The sequence below is a fragment of the Onychostoma macrolepis genome, chromosome 10 (genome assembly GCF_012432095.1).
Source record: "Onychostoma macrolepis isolate SWU-2019 chromosome 10, ASM1243209v1, whole genome shotgun sequence".
Classification (NCBI taxonomy): domain Eukaryota; kingdom Metazoa; phylum Chordata; class Actinopteri; order Cypriniformes; family Cyprinidae; genus Onychostoma; species Onychostoma macrolepis.
Window position 1 is genome coordinate 25,684,971 of NC_081164.1, and position 16,324 is coordinate 25,701,294.

The 16,324-nt window shown below is 35.0% G+C and overlaps 1 protein-coding gene across 2 annotated transcripts in view; it reads right to left on the reverse strand.

Annotated features, from left to right (window-relative positions):
* The window catches only part of glis3 (GLIS family zinc finger 3), a 39,172-nt gene extending 24,277 nt beyond the window's left edge, over nt 1-14,895 (reverse strand). The window contains exons 1-5 of one of the 2 annotated variants that reach the window (XM_058790150.1): nt 14,189-14,895; nt 12,733-13,062; nt 9,266-9,434; nt 6,699-7,193; nt 3,986-4,490 (exon numbers count right to left, since the gene is read on the reverse strand). In XM_058790150.1, coding sequence (XP_058646133.1) covers nt 3,986-4,490; nt 6,699-7,193; nt 9,266-9,434; nt 12,733-13,015 — 1,452 coding nt within the window. In that variant the 5' untranslated portion in view covers nt 13,016-13,062; nt 14,189-14,895. The remainder of the gene's footprint in view (nt 1-3,985; nt 4,491-6,698; nt 7,194-9,265; nt 9,435-12,732; nt 13,063-14,188) is intronic. The other variant, XM_058790151.1, reaches the window with a different exon arrangement.
* Between the last annotated feature and the right edge of the window lie 1,429 nt (nt 14,896-16,324).

Below are 16,324 nucleotides of genomic sequence, written 5' to 3' on the forward strand. Positions count from 1 at the left end.
CATTATTAAGTAAAGATCATGTTCCACGAAGACGGAAAGCTTATTTTTTCAGCTTTCAGATGATGTATAAATCTCAATTTCAAAAAATTGACCCTTATGACAGGGTTTGTGGTCCAGGGTCATATATCTATGGACAGACAGATGAGGCTGAGCATGCTGCGACTGGTCTGCGATTGTTCAGGTCATCAGATCTGTGTCATTATGCTGCAGTGACTCATGGATCTGTTTACTGTCGACTCCATTCACTAGAGCTCAAACTACTGCGCTTTACACAGGAAAGACTCTTTATGTCTGAGTTTTGTCTTTCTTTGTCTTTCCTTACGCTCACTGGAAAACCATCTGGTGCCATGGCAACAGCAGAGGCTTCTTTAATGAGTTAGTGTGCAGAGCTAAAGGTTGACCACAGGTATGTGTGCGCTATTAATGATTGATCAGCTCTGATCGCTGAAGGAAACAACACACTTCTGAAGAAAATCACAACACCAGAGGACAAACATGCAGACAGTTGAGCTACTCTACAGGGTCTAGAGATGCTGCTTATATTATAGATCGTGATCTGATCAAACCCCTAACACTGAACAACCACAACACCCTAGCAACCCCATAGCAACGTGTTAAAGGCACTCAGAACGCCCTAGCAACTGCATAGCAACAGCCTTGAACAGTGGTGGTGAGTTTTGCATGCACTGTAAAATGTTTTCATCAGCATGCATTTCAAATGTTTTTTGTACTATTTTCAGGGTTTCAGCTCAATTTTCCTCATCATTAATTGTATCATAATATTGAATTAATGATACTTTGCAGGTTTTATGAAAGTCAAAATAAGAGTTTACATCAATACACAATATGCCAATATGGTCTCTAAATGTAAATGTAGTAAATAAGTTGATTTGCAACAGTTTGAGAATACAACTTCCAACAGATCTCATCACTTTACTTCATTTTACAAAAGAAAATCTTATCTAGAATATGGAAGCATTTTTTAACTGTACTTCTGATTCTTGATGTTTAATTGTCTAAATTTTCTTAAATCAAGATACATTTAAATGACATGATACGTTTTGTTTTCTGAGAAACTGAATGAAATATAGTTTTTTATTAAAATAAGAATAAATGTATTTACCAAATCAACTTCACTGAAAGGGAAAACAGATATTTGTTCTTATTTTGATTCCCTGGTGTTGTTCGCATGGTGGTCAAAATTGACCGATTTTTATTTATTTATTTTTTTAATTAAATGAATGTGCTGTAGTTTGATAATGTTTTTTAAATTTAATATTTTGTATTTTTAGGGGATTTTATAGTACTAAATTATATTTATGCAGAAATTATAATCCATTATAATTATAATTATTATCCATTATAACCTGTTAAAAAATACTAAATGCATACTAAATGAAAATTTAATCTTGAATGCTTTGGAGCACAGACTTAAGTTTGGTCTCTTTTTAAAGAAGACACTTGGTAGATTATTGCGGAATTGAAAAAAGTTTAAAAAAGTGTAACAATTAAAAAGTTTAATTGTTATATTATTAGTTAATTATTAATTATTACTATTAAAAAATTATGACAGATACACAAAAATACTACTTTACATTTTTTTAATGGAATATATATTAACCAAAACATGTTTTACTCAAAAACGGCAAGAAGATCTAAACAAATTGTGTTCCAAATTTGAGGTTGATATTTATTAAGTTTCACACCATTCCGCTGAAGTAAAGCATTTTAAAAACCCAAAATGTAACATTTTTCAGTCAAAAATGACCAAACAACTCCAAAGAGTTAAGCATAAACTCACATTTCTCAGAAAACAAGACATAATTTCTTAATTTTGCATTTCAAGTAAATATATTAATTTAAGGATGTTTAGATATTTTTTTTTACTGGAAAACAAATATATAAACTATATATATAAAATAATTTTTTATTTTTTTTACAGTGTGTGCAACATTTAATGCCATGACTTTAGGAATGTAAGACTTTTTGTGGAATTGTGGAATTAACACTTTTAACACCCACAGAAACCCTGCTTTGTAACCCCTTTAATTTATTTTTTGAAATTTAAGACGAAATTTAAGAAAGTGAATGACGATGCTGTCAGTCCCAAACATTCTGCTAAACGTCTCCTTTTGTGTTTCACAGAAGAAAGTAAATCACACAACATGATGTGAGTAAATGATGACCTTCATTTATGGCTGTACTATCCCTTTAAATATATTTTTTATAAGTTTTTAAAGCACATTCAAGCGCCGCCTTTCTCCAGTAAATCTAGTATATAAAAAAAGCCTCTCGGGCCGAATGCATCTGACGGCGTCCAGCACGCTGTCCATTTGATTGAAGTGTATGGCAGGAGGCAGTCGTGTCTCTGGCAGAGCTTAAATGTGAGTCTTTTGTCCCTTTTCAATAACTGCATAATTGCACAAACTCCCATGTCAATTATAAAGGATAATCACTAATTAGCTGATGGCTGGAGCTAAAAGAGAGGAGAAAAACTCACAGATGAAGCGTAATGCAGCCTCTCCACAACAGCACATTAAAGCACACAACTCTACTGATTATATCGCCAGGGATTTTGTTTCTTGTTAATGTCTTAATGGTGATTATTAGCTAGTTTAAACCTTCAGAAGAGTCTCTCCTAAACAAAAAGACATAGAGGGCTTCTTCTCCAGTAGAAGTGCTAGACAGATAGAAGAAAAGTACCCTGAAGCACTGCAGTGTTGCAATGTGCTGCAAAAATAAAATACAAGAGATCAATGGATGAATCCACTGGGGGGTGTCGTTACCCTGCACCGTGTAAAACACAAGCATTTAATAAAGTGCTTGTTTGTGCACATCTCTTAATTATTCTAAATAAAAAGTTCCTTAATGGTTCTTTAATGATATCAAAAGTTCAATTTAGAAACCTTTTATTCTAACATGGTTCGTGTTGGGAACACAACAGCGTTGTTTTGAACTGTGTTGGCTTATGTATAGCAGTGTCTGCACATTAAACTAAGATACAGAAGATACTTTCACCTCTGAAGCACTGGAACTGAACCAGAAAAGTGTTCAGTGGACCAACAATATATACATATAGCAAAAATAATATCTAACACTAGATATTCTACCAGATAAAAATTATTCAGCATGTTCATATAAAACTGTGTGTTTGTGTGTACACATACAGTTTTATATTAATATGCTGAATTATTTTTTTATTTTTTGTAAGGTTTTAGTAATTAAACATCTTTTACTTAGCAAGTAAAGATTTTTATTACTAGTTTTTATTTAATATGTCTATACAGTTTTTATAATTTTTTATTTCAGTTTTAGTTATTTTAGTACTTAGGTACTTTGCCTTGGCAACCAGTTAAAAAATACTAAATAAAATGTTTTTATATTTTATAGTATCAATATATAGTGTCATTGAGATATGTTTTCTATTAATATTAGAATTTAATATAAAGAGTTTTTTATACAAATTTGTTGTTTTATATTTAGCTTTTTTTCCCATTTTGAAGTTTCAGTAATTTTGTGTTTGTCATTTTTTTTAATGTCTATATAGTTTAACATTTTTCAGTTTATTTTAGTACTTTACGTTAAACTAAATTAAAGTGCTAAATGCTGCCTTAGCAACTAATTGAAATAAAAATAAGTTTTTTATATTTTATTGTATTCCAGTTCATTTTTAAATTATTTTACTGTTTATTATTTAAAATAATTACTATTGCTATATTTCTTATAAATTACCTATATTTTACATAAAAGTTGTATTTTTCCAAATATATCAGTTATATACCAGCTATAGTGTTTTTTGTATATCGCTTTGTTATATATTGCATAACATTTGGTGTGTATATACTGTATATGTATATGATTTAAAATTGTGTGTGTGTAAGTATGCATTATTATTATTTACTGTTATTGCATGTATTTATTTTTTAGCCTGTGTTTGCACATATAGAGACCTTTTACTGTCAGATTTAAACCTCCATGGACTCACCGAGCATTTGTTGGGTTTCTCCCCGGAGTGGACCCTCATGTGGATGAGGAGCTTGTAGCGTGCGTTGAAAGGCTTGTGTTTGCGAGGACACCCGGCCCAGAAGCAGGTGAAGTCCTCGCCCTTGCGCTGGTCGACGTGGATCTTCTCGATGTGCTTGACCAGCTCCTCTCGCTGGCCGTAAATGGCGCCGCAGTCCAGCCAATGGCAGCAGTGTCCTCCGCTGACGTCCTCCTCCTCGTCCTCCTCCAGCATCGGGCAGAGCGTCGACGGAAGGACCCTGAGGTTGTCTGAAGAGACTGCTGGGATCTGAACGTGAGATGCTCGCAGATGGGAATTATAGGGCGGTGGAGGGCCTCTAGGAGGACTAGGAGTCCTAATAATAGCGGCCAGTTCGAATTGAAGCTGTATTGAAGGCGAAAGGCTGTTTTTTGTCCCAGTTTGGATCTCCTGTCCAGGTAGAAGCTGGTGCTCCACCACTAGATTGGTGAATTGGTCTTCTAGTGCACTGTAAAAAATGACCGTGATTTTAATGGTAAAGGACTGTAAAATGCTACAGTAAAAATTTTAATCGGTTAATGGTAAGTTCCCCTACTATATACGGTGAAAAACTGTATTGGACATTACATTACATTATACATTTTTGAAAGTGGAAAAAGAACGTATAATTTACTGTTAATAACCATGTTAAATAATTGACATTCCCAGAATTCCCTGCGTTATATATTTCAAATTTGTGACCCTGAACCACAAAACCAGTCATAAGTAAATTATTTTGGAAGCTGAATAAATAATCTTTCCATTGATGTATGGTTTGTTATGATATGACAATATTTGTCTGAGATACAACTATTTGAAAATCTGGAATCTGAGGGTGCAAAAAAATCTAAATATTGAGAAAATTGCCTTTAAAGTTGTTCAAATGAAGTTCTTAGCAATGCATATTACTATTCAAAAATGAAGTTTTGATATATTTACGGTAGGAAATTAAAAAATATCTTCATGGAATATGATCTTTACTTAATATCCTAATGATTTTTGGCATAAAAGAAAAATGTATAATTTTGACCCATACAATGTATTGTTGGCTATTGCTACAAATATAGCTGTGCTGCTTATGACTGCTTTTGTGCTCCAGAGTCACATTTGATGATTTTTCTTGTTAGTTTTTTCTTATCAGTTTTGTACATTAGGGTTGTATGTTACATCTAATGTTGTTAAATTAATGTTTATTGCATTATTTCAGTTTCATGTGTGTTACCATGATGGTGTTTAGTGTTTGTGTGAATGACACTGTGCACCTTCTATATATGTTATTATTTAAAAGCTGCTTGTGATTGGCTTTGGTTCATCATGTGACTCTTTCATCAGCACCTGCATTTGGTGGTTATCAGTGTAATACAAAGGTACAAAACAGATTTCAATACTTCAATAGGTTGGTATATTAACATTATATCAGTTAATGATATTATGGTATATAAATTTAAAGGTGCTGTATGTAGGATTTTGACTCTACTAAAGCATAAAAATACCATAATATGTTTGCAGATATTTAAGAAACATGCTAAGTTAACATACTTGTTTATCTGAAAAAAAATGTGCATTCCGGCCCGGAATGTCTGTGTTTGTTATGGTTTGTGAAACCCGCCCACTGCCAGTTTACCCAATTGTATTTCGGCACCGCGGGTTGCCAGTTGGCGGAAAACACAGCATATTTAATTGTCTTCATCATCATGTGCGCTCTTTCCTGTTGATGTCATTAATCTGGCAACCTGCGTGTGCCTCAAGTCTGAGGAGGAGGGGCCGGGTGAAAATAACTGTCTCCAATATTTTGAATTTGGACTGCAATACCTATTTCAACCACTCGGTGTCAATCCTACATACAGCACCTTTACGGTAAATCCGTAAAATATGGAAAATGAAAAAAACGCATGCAAATAGAAAAAACACCTGCAAATTAATAAGAAAGCATCTTCATGTGTTTGACAGCACATGTGCTGCAAATACTCACAACATCTTTTAGAAACTTGATCATATAATTCCATATAGGTTTTTAAAAATATTATTAGCCTAAATAAGCTGACGAAATACTACACAATTACTGTAACTGTGAAACGTTATGTAAGCTGGCTACTTTTACAACTTTAAAAAATTAACCATGGTTTAACTATTAAATGAATTGCCTATATATTATATTTATTTTTATATAAAATAAATACAAATTAAAAAATGTTTACTGCATGGTAAATTAAACACACTAACCATAGTTTACCATGGTATTTGTACAACTGTGGTTATACAAATGGTAATCGATGCATGGTTACTACACTTCTACTATAATAAAACCAGGGTTAATTTTCGTAAGCATTGTTGGGGTCCACCGTTGTGGTCTGTGCTACATGCAGCGCGTTTTTGTGTTTGTGTTGCGAGTATTTGCAGCACATGTGCTGTCAAACTGATGAAGATGTTTTCTTAATTTGCAGGTGCTTTTTGAATTTGCATGTGTTATCTTAAGTTGTAGCAGATTGAGCTCTCTCGGCCACCGTAGTAAAACCTAAAAATGTTGCTACCGTATTTTTTACGGTAAAATTTTGGCAACCACAGCTGCCAGTTTTTTTTACCGTAAATTTTACGGGAATTTTTTTTACAGTGTGACGTCGCCTCCAACTGCTGCATGCGGAAACTTTTGGTGTCATCAGAGAGTGTCTGGATTGACCTGTCTTTGGTGATGTGTTTGCCGGGGTTGGGATGAGGGATGCAGCTGCCTCTGATGCCCAGCAGGTGTCCACAAACATCGGACTGCAGAGGAGAAGGAGTGGGGCGCGAGGCCGGCGAAGTGCGAGAACCGATGATGTACGCCACCAACGACGTGGGCGAGGTTCGGATGATGGAGTTGAGGTCGAGGCCGTTGCCATCGGACAGAGGAGACAAGGACAGCGCTCGCTTTTTGGACCGGGCTGAGAGCCGCGGACTGCTGGCGTCCTCCTTGAAGAGATAATGTGGTAGAGACGCGGGGTTGAAGATGGATTCGGACATGGAGGTCCCGGGAATGAGATTGGGATCAGCTGCTTCTGAAGTCTGGCTAAACCCTGGCCCTAAAGGAGGCAGAACACGGTAACCGTAGGGCCAGTCTAGCTTACTGCTGCGAATCGATTGCGTCTCGGCGATGCTGAGCGTGGTCGAGGCCAGGGATTCTCTGGACAGCAAAGACCTGCAATAGATCGCCCAAAAATTACAGCAAAACGTCCAAGTATTGTAAAGTTATAGTTACCACAGACCTTATTTACTCATGAATTCACTCCAGGGGCTTCATTTATAAAGCGTGCGTTAGGGGTGGGCGGATTGATCCTAATATCGATAGCATCGATACCAATGTTGGTATTGGTATGGGATCGATACTAGCCTGATTAGATCGATACTTTAGGTTAATTTTCTCTCCTTTACACTTAATACCTTGCTTAATACAGTCAACAAAGAGTAGACATGTCTGTGTGTGTTTATGCCACTCGTTTCACAGAAGGGAAATAACGAGAAAAATAACAAAGTGCAATAACGGTAAAATTGTTTATGCTATCCACCCTGTAATAATAATAATAATAATAATATGGTAAGAAACACCGGTTTGCAATATCAAGCAAGCCATTTTGTACAGTTAAAAATTCCTGGAAGCAGATGCGACTGGAAGCCAGACCCATTAAATTGACCGAATTTGGCCTTTTTATACAGTATTACTGTCTTCAACCATTAAGCCACGTTAAGTTTTTTCTTCATAATGGTTTTCTATCAGAGGAAAACACTTAACATGCATGCACTTTGCGTTCATATCCTGGGCTGCTTGCCTGCATATAGTTTGCATCATCAGTATACTGAGTTGGCCTTTTAATTTTACTTTCTTAGTGCATTAAGCCAAGTTAAGTTTTTTTTTTCTTTATAACTCTTTTCTATGGGAGGAAAATGCTTAACATGAAACTTTACGCATTGCTTTCAAATTCTGGGCTCCCCTGTAATTTCCTTTCAGAAAGGCAAATAATATCCACATATCTTTAAGGGGAATGCAATATTTTAGTCATATCAACACTAGTTATTGTTAATTTTCAAAGTGTAATTGGTCATTTAAATGTATGTTATTAAAAGGAAAAAGTATCGGTATCGGTATCGGTATCAGTATCAGCGATACCACGCCAATACTCATATTTGTAAAAACTAATGACATAAATTAGGAGTCGTTTGCAAGGCAGAGAGCTGAAACCGTTCAGTTGCACGCAAGTTCTAGATCATTTGCGATTCATAGATTTCACATCTAAAAGAGATGCGTACGTGCGTTTTCTGTGTGTACGTTCATTCTATGAATCACACATACGTATATTTGAGAGATGATCGTAAGATCAATTTTAGGATGGTTTCTTACAGCGTTCTACTAACATTATTTTCACCCAAAATGTTATTTTGAATATTCTGCAAACGTTAAAATGTCCATTATTAGAACATTATGTAAAGGTTATAAAAACGTTTCATAGAATGTTGAAGTACAAATAACATCATGTTAATCTCAGAATGTTTTCTCTCAATGTTAAGAGAACATATATCAAATATTAGTAAAGTTATAAGAACATTCCATGAACATTACTCTAAGAATGTTTTGTCCAAACATTTATATAATTTTTAAAAAACGTTCCTTGTTAGCTGGGAAGAGACAACCAATGCTATTTGCATAAATGTTTTCCATGTGTCATTTCTTCTCCATGTGACTTTTGTAGTCCATTTAAGATCTTCACCAGAGGAGATGAAAGAGAGAAAGTCATGGAACAACATGAGGGTGAGGAAATAATGACGTGCCAAGTCTGAATATGAAGAAGCATGAATGAGACTTGAAAGCTTTTGGTAGAAAGGAAGGTTTTCAGTGGATAATGACCATATCAACCTGTTCGGCCTTGGAATATAGTGCAAATGGACTATTTATATGGTACTTTTTGGAGTTTGACAGCCTGTAGACAATGCTTTTGTTGTACATACATAAAAAAACATATTCTTTTGTTTGTTATGGAATGCAGAAATTAATATAATTGGTGTCCATGGTTCCATGAAGAACCTTTATCATCCATGGAATCTTTCAATTCCACAAAAGGTTCTTTACAGTACAATTATTAAAAAGTTCTTCACACTAAGATAAAAATGGTTCTTTTAAGGACTGATCACTGACAGGTTCTTTGAGGAACTCAAACTGGTTCTTCTATGGCATCACTGTGAAGAACTCTTTATTTCTAAGTGTTTAAGGATATTTACCTGGCATCAGTGAAGGGCACGGTGAGTGAATGAGGTGGGCCGTTTTGGACTGAAGTCTGTGAAGAAACCGGACCCAGACTCTGGACCAGCATGGCATTGTTCGTCACCTGCAGGTTTGAACCGCCACACGGCCCGAACACTTTTCTGTTCATCCCCAAAGACAGGTAACCTGAGAAAGAGTCACGTTTCATCAGACGTTCATGACCCGTGATTGAATAATAATGATTCACTTCTCCTGCATTATACTGTATAAAATCCTGTAAAAATGGCACAAAATCAAACTTTCAAGTTTGTAAAAAAATCTTGAACCCCTGCTGCATGGTCATTAATGCTAAAGTTCAGACTGTCAGAATAAAATCTAGCCATTAAAGAGCAGGAAAAACTGGCACTAAAAGGCTCTAAACCAGTCTCCAGCAGAGAACTAATAATCAAGCTCTGCGTTTCCAATAGATCAGTCAGTTCTGCCCTGGAGATATAATTATTTTTCTTCCTTGTACAGCGTAACAGGACTATGAACAGGTCTGTTCAGAGATGCATATCCTGATTACCCAGTACTGCTTATTCTACCTTTATTGTTTTTCATGCTGTCGATTAGTAGATTAAGTAACTTCACGAGAATTTCTTATGTTTGCAAATTGCACATTAAGATTGCACTAAGAATTCTGATATTTTAAGATCATTTGCAAAGCGCAGTGATTCAGGGCTCAATAATAACGACGGCCTCTGGTGTCTTTTCATGCTTTGCAAATTTATAATGACTATTAAATATTAAATTGAATCTTGTTGCAGATTAAGTAACTAGCTGGTTGACGTTTTGTTAAAATAGCAACAATGACTTCATCTCAGAAGCATCAATAATACTGAGTAAGCAAATCACAGATCAACCAGTAATTTCCAGATATTACTTAAAATGAGTAAGTTTTTGCAAACTTAACATTTAATGAAAACTATACATATTTTTGTTTGGACTACCAGAGCTTTTGTCCTCTAACGTGATATTTTTGGTCTCTATCAAACAGAAACACATGAATAGTCATGGAATTCCTATAACAAACCCGAAAAGCCAAGGAAGCGTTTCTGCTCTGTTAATTACTAATGAGTTTCTCTCTCTGCTTTGGTTCCATGGCTCGTCTGGGTAAAAGCTTTCAGCTTGGTTAATCATCAAAAATATGAGAGCCAGGGTTTGGAGAGAAGACATGGACGGATGCTATTGAAGTATAAACCGGTATGTAAATCAGTACAATGTGTTTTTGAGGAGGACGAGACAAGATGATGTTCAGGGTTGTCTAGTTTTCTTGTCATGATTAGAATGTCATTTAAAGGTTACAAACAATGTTGGGGAAAGTTACTTTTAAAAGTAATGCATTACAATATTGCGTTACTCCCTAAAAAAGTAACTAATTACGTTACTTAGTTACTTTTTATGGAAAGTAATGCGTTAAGTTACTTTTACGTTACTTTTTAAATATGAGCAGGGCTTGATTGTTTTTAATATAAGAAGTTGTAAAAGCCCTTTCTCACCAAAAACCTCAGGCTGAAGGAAAAGTAAATTCACGTCTGTACAGTAGAACGCAGGAGAAGAAGGTTCAACACTCTTCAGCAATAAAAAAACAACAATGACGTACAATTGTTAGTTTATCTAAAGTCATTTTTGCTTATTAGTATGGTTGAACTGGATCATCAAAGGTCAGCAGCAAAGACATCGGTTAATAAAATGGGATTAGATACATTTGTGTTGTTTAACATATTTAATTATTGCAGGTTTGCGTCATATTCTGATTTTGGATTTCACTGTTTTAATTCATTTTGATGAATACTAAAAATTTTTGCGAGTGGGATGAATTAATGCACATTCACATTTAGCGTAGAACTACAGTAACATCATTGACTTGTCAGTCAATAAATGGGAAAACAAAGTAACTGGCGTTATTATTTTGAAAAAGTACCTCAGATATTTTCTTGTAAATTAAAAAGTAATGCGTTACTTTACTAGTTACTTGAAAAAAGTAATCTGATTACGTAACTCGCGTTACTTGTAATGCATTACTGTTATTTAATGCGTACAAAAATATTTCTTAGAATGTTCATTCAAAGTACAAATTCTAAGAATGTTTCCTCAACATTATGAGAACGTTTGAGTACAAATATCATCATAATGATGTTCTGAGAGTGTTGATGATGAGCAACAGAATGTTTTCTCTCAACTTTATGAGAATGTATATCAAATATGAATAGTTATAAGAACATTCCAAAAATATTGCTTAAGAATGCTTTGTCCTAACATTAATATAACATTTAAAAGACGTTCCCTGTTAGCTGGGTTTATGATTATGACACTATCAATGATAGCACAAATCAACTATTCTGAATCAACACAGTACTATTGTCTTCTGTAGAGCCGCTTTACAGCTGAAATTGAATTTGTTTCATAATTGAAGGATTTTACAACATTACTTTCCTGTTTATTACTGTGAAGCTGCATATAAAGTGCTATATTGTGTAAAGCACCATTAGAAAATGCATTTCCAACACAATTTTCTATGAAAGTTGTTTTTTATTCATTAATTAGATGGTGATGGTTGTAAATGGGACATGATGACGCCAGCTGAAGGAAAGTCACACCAAAGGACATCATGAGCACGGATTAAGAAAGTCAGCGGGTTTGATTTTGATTTCATATTGACTTTATTGAACTGTATTATATGTATGTAGGACTGATTAAGTGCAATTGTGATGAGAATACATGTCTTCGCTTTGTTCTGACAGTCTGAGATGAAAAGAAGGCTGGAAGTGCTGTTTAAATGGCAGTGGGGATGTTCAGTAGTCCCCTATCTAATTCAAAGCATCATGTCTCGTGTTCTGGCTCACTGAGCTGAGCATTATGGGTAGAGTGGAGCTCAGACATGAAGATATGGCCTATTTCCCTTATCCCTTTTAAACTGTGACCCTGCAGCACAAAAGCAGTCATAAGCAGCACAGGTATAGTTGCAGCAATAGCCAACAATACATTGTATGGGTCAAAATGATCCATTTTTCTTTTATGCCAAAAATCGTTATGATATTAAATAAAGATCATGTTCCATGAAGATATTTTGTAAATTTCCTACCGTAAAGATATTTAAAAAAATTTTTTTATTTGTAATATGCATTGCTAAAAATTTAATTTGGACAACTTTAAAGGCGATTTTCTTAATATTTTTCTTACTATTTTTTTTTGCACCCTCAGATTCCAGATTTTCAAATAGTTGTATCTCAGCCAAATATTGTCCTATCATAACAATCCATGCATCAATGGAAAGCTTATTTATTTAGATGATGTATAAATCTCAATTTCAAAAAATGTACCCTTATGACTGGTTTTGTGTACAATTATGAACCACAGCTTCTCTTTCAAACCACTGAGCATGGCTTGTAGCAAATTCTAAGCATTAAAATTGGAGATGTTTATTGTTGTTTAACTTTCGTACCATTGTCCGGGCAGCTGGGTCGAGCTGACTGTTTGGAAGAGGATGCTGGGAGCCAAAGGGCCGGGGCTTGTTGTCGTGCGGACTGCGGAAAGCCCAGCTTCCCATTGGTCAGCACCTGTCGGCGGAGACTCAGCGTGGGAAGAAGGGCCGGGTTTCCAGATGTGGCATCGGGATGGAGCGATTGAGGAGAGAAGTGACCCGTCTGGACCCTCAGGTGAGGTACCTGAGCCATACTGGACGGAGAAACCATCAGGTTACAGCCTTTCCCGTTCATGTCCATCATTGGTCGACACAGAACATCATCTTCTGTGTTCAGATTTACACAGTCACCTGATAAACGTGAAGCATAGTCAGATTTCAAACAACTGAACATTTGATTGGAAAATGTCATTGACTACAGTAGGTTGCATAAGTCAATCGTAAGGATCAGATGAGGTAGGAATAGCTCCTTACACACCTACTGTATGTGAACTGTAATGCAGTACAATTTTACTACAGAAGGTCAAAGAGTCATGTACCAGAAGGTCAAAGTACCATGGTATCTTCTGTGTTGCTAGTTGTTTAATAAGTTAGAATCAATGTTTTGAATGATGCGCTAAACAGCACCAAAAATAATTGTAAAGTTACATTTAATGTTAACTGTGGGACAAATACAGTATATTACAGTATATTTAAATATATATTTGTCGTGTTGTTTTTTTGTTTTTTTGTGTGTGTGTGAAATAAACCGCTTCAGACGAATTTCTACGATAAACAGCGTCAGAAATAATCGTAAAAATTAGATATTTTCAGATTAATATTTTTAATGTTAACAGAAATATAGTATATTTAAAGATTTCGTCGTGGCGTTGTTTATGAAATCAACCGCTTCAAACGAACTTCTGCCGCGGTGACGTCATCGGGGTATATAAACAGCAACTAAAATAATTGTAAAAATATTTGAAATAGACAAGTAAACTGTACCATCTTCGTTATTTTAGTTGTTTTATTAATTTATTTTATGTTTTCTTTTTTCCTCTGGCTAATTTTTATTTTACTTGTAATCTTGTGTAGCCTACTGATGGCATTTATATGCAAAGTTGTATTTCTCTTGTTATTATATATGTTCATATGCAATAAAAAAAAATTTTTTTTTAAATGAGATATTTTCAGATGAATAGTTTAATGTTAGTTTTAATGCTAACAATGTGATAAATACAGTATATTTAAAGATTTTGTCGTGATGTTCTTTGTCGCTGTTCAGTTTTTACTATTAGCCTAAGTTATTTTTAAGCTTCATTACAAATAATAAAATCAATAATGTAAAATAAACATAAATGACCATTTGAAATCGCACATTCATGAGCATGTTGGTCCATAAAACCAATACAATTAATCAAAGCCTAATGAAAAGTTCATCTCGTTGCATGTTTGCGACAGTCACTCTGATGAATCACGTCGGTTTAAGGTCGCTCACCTGTTAAAGTGTCCTCATGTCACTTTTATCAAAATAATACAGCGCTTCAGACGAACTTCTGCCGCGGTGACGTCATCGGGATCGAGCCATTTCCCGCGTCGTGTTTTGTGAGTTGTGAGTTTGAGCGGAGTTTGTCGTGTTTAAAGCGTGTTTGCTTCCACGCGGAGTGAATGTGAGCTGCTGCTGCTGTTGTGTGTGGGTTTGTGATGGTTGTCAGGGGCGGGTAGATCAGCCTCATTTTGCCCTTTTGCCCCGCGAAACCTCCAGCATGTGAATGTTTGGCAGCATTACATCATGGCACGCTTTGTAAACACCATATTTGGATTCTTTCGGGATCCGCATACGTTTTATTAATATAATTAATAATTAAACCGACGTTACTGTAACTTGTTTAATAACTTTTAGAAGTATGTGCATTGTGGTGTTTAATATTCATGCAATGCATTACAGGATTTACTTTGAAACAATTTTCCCTCAGAAATAATTACAAAGACTTACAGTTTTTTGTAAGTGCTTTACACACTAAATCTTTCCTTGTCACACAGTTTCTGAAAGCTGTCACTCAAACAGCAGAAGCACACACCAAACCTGCAAAACCACCAGTTCTCAGCCTTTGACTCAGTTTTCAATTTCAGAAAACACAACACACAATTCTCTATGCAACACACCAAAATCTAACAGGAATTAATATTATGGCAAAGGTAAAGTTTGCAAATGTTTGAGATATTTTGAATGCAGTGCTTCATTTTACAAGAGATAAGTGAGGCATTTTGCATTTTGTTTGTGCAATTCTTGGATTTGTGTGTAAAGTTTAAAAAAAAAAAAAAAAAAAGAGGTAATGTTTTGAAAATGTGTGTAAGCCGCTGAAAAAAAACTGTAATTATAATAATTGCAAAGAACATAAAAACAGAAGACATAAAATTTATAAGAAGTCAAAATATTAATAAATAATTTAGTGGTATATAAACACTGAGAATTGGTGTAGGATTTCTTTGAAACAATTTTCACTCACTATTGCTAGTAAACTTCACAATTAATTGCAAAGAAACGGCGAGTAACACTCAATTAAATAAAAAATTTCAATAAAATACAAATATATAAAAAAGTTAGTAAAAATGACAACAATTACTAAAACTTGAACAGAGAAAATATAATAAAAAAATAGCAGCTAAGTCAAACTTTTATAAATACTATAATAGTGCATAACACTGAAAACATTTGCTCTGAATAAATTTTTACTCATTGCCATTAAATTTAACAAAAAAAAAACCCAAACCAAACTGAAAGTAAAATTTTGAAGTAGAAAAACAGTTTCTTTTTTATGCAAAACATACTCGAATAATCTCTGTTTTATTTAACGCTTTGAAAGCTCACTGTCTGCGGTGTAATTATGTGCATGTTGATGGTGTAATATGAATGATGTTTGTGCTCCGAGTGCTTGGTGATATCGGTTTAAGGGAGATTTTAACAGGTGTTGATTGGTGGATTTCACAGGTGACCTTGTGTAAGTCTGCTGGCTTGAAATTGCTCATGACAGTCCATGCATTTGATGAAATGCTTCAGTAATTCGAACATTGTAATAAAAAAGCACGTCTAAATGAAATAGATGTTCATGCACTAAATAAATACATGCATACATAAATGATACACTGGTACCCAGAGCCTTCAGTATTCCCAACAGTAGTTGATCAGTAAGTGTTTTTAATATCTGGTTCGATCTAGATTTGCACTGATACTGTACCTGAGTTTTAGTTCAGACTTGAGTGTTTGTACAGTGAGTTCTGCTGCTCGTCGTCATGGCAACAAGGTTGTTTATTCTTCAGGAGACTTGAGAAGGTGCTGGAGAAAGGCATGGCTGATAAAAGTCTGTGATCTAGTGCTGAGTTCAGAGTGACCAAACAGGAATTAAATGCCGGCCTCTAGTGGAGATTGCAGGGCAGAAATGACATGGCAGTCACTGTGATGAATCTGTTTTTAGTGAGTCAGGCCTCTGAGCTTCTGCTGTATCGATTCACTGCATTCATTGTGTTATAAATTAGGGCCGTTTGTGTTTTGCTCTGTAATAATCTGTTCACACTAATGCAGTGCTGCTGATGCTGCAATGGCAAACAGGCTTTAGGTGCTGCTGGACTAAAG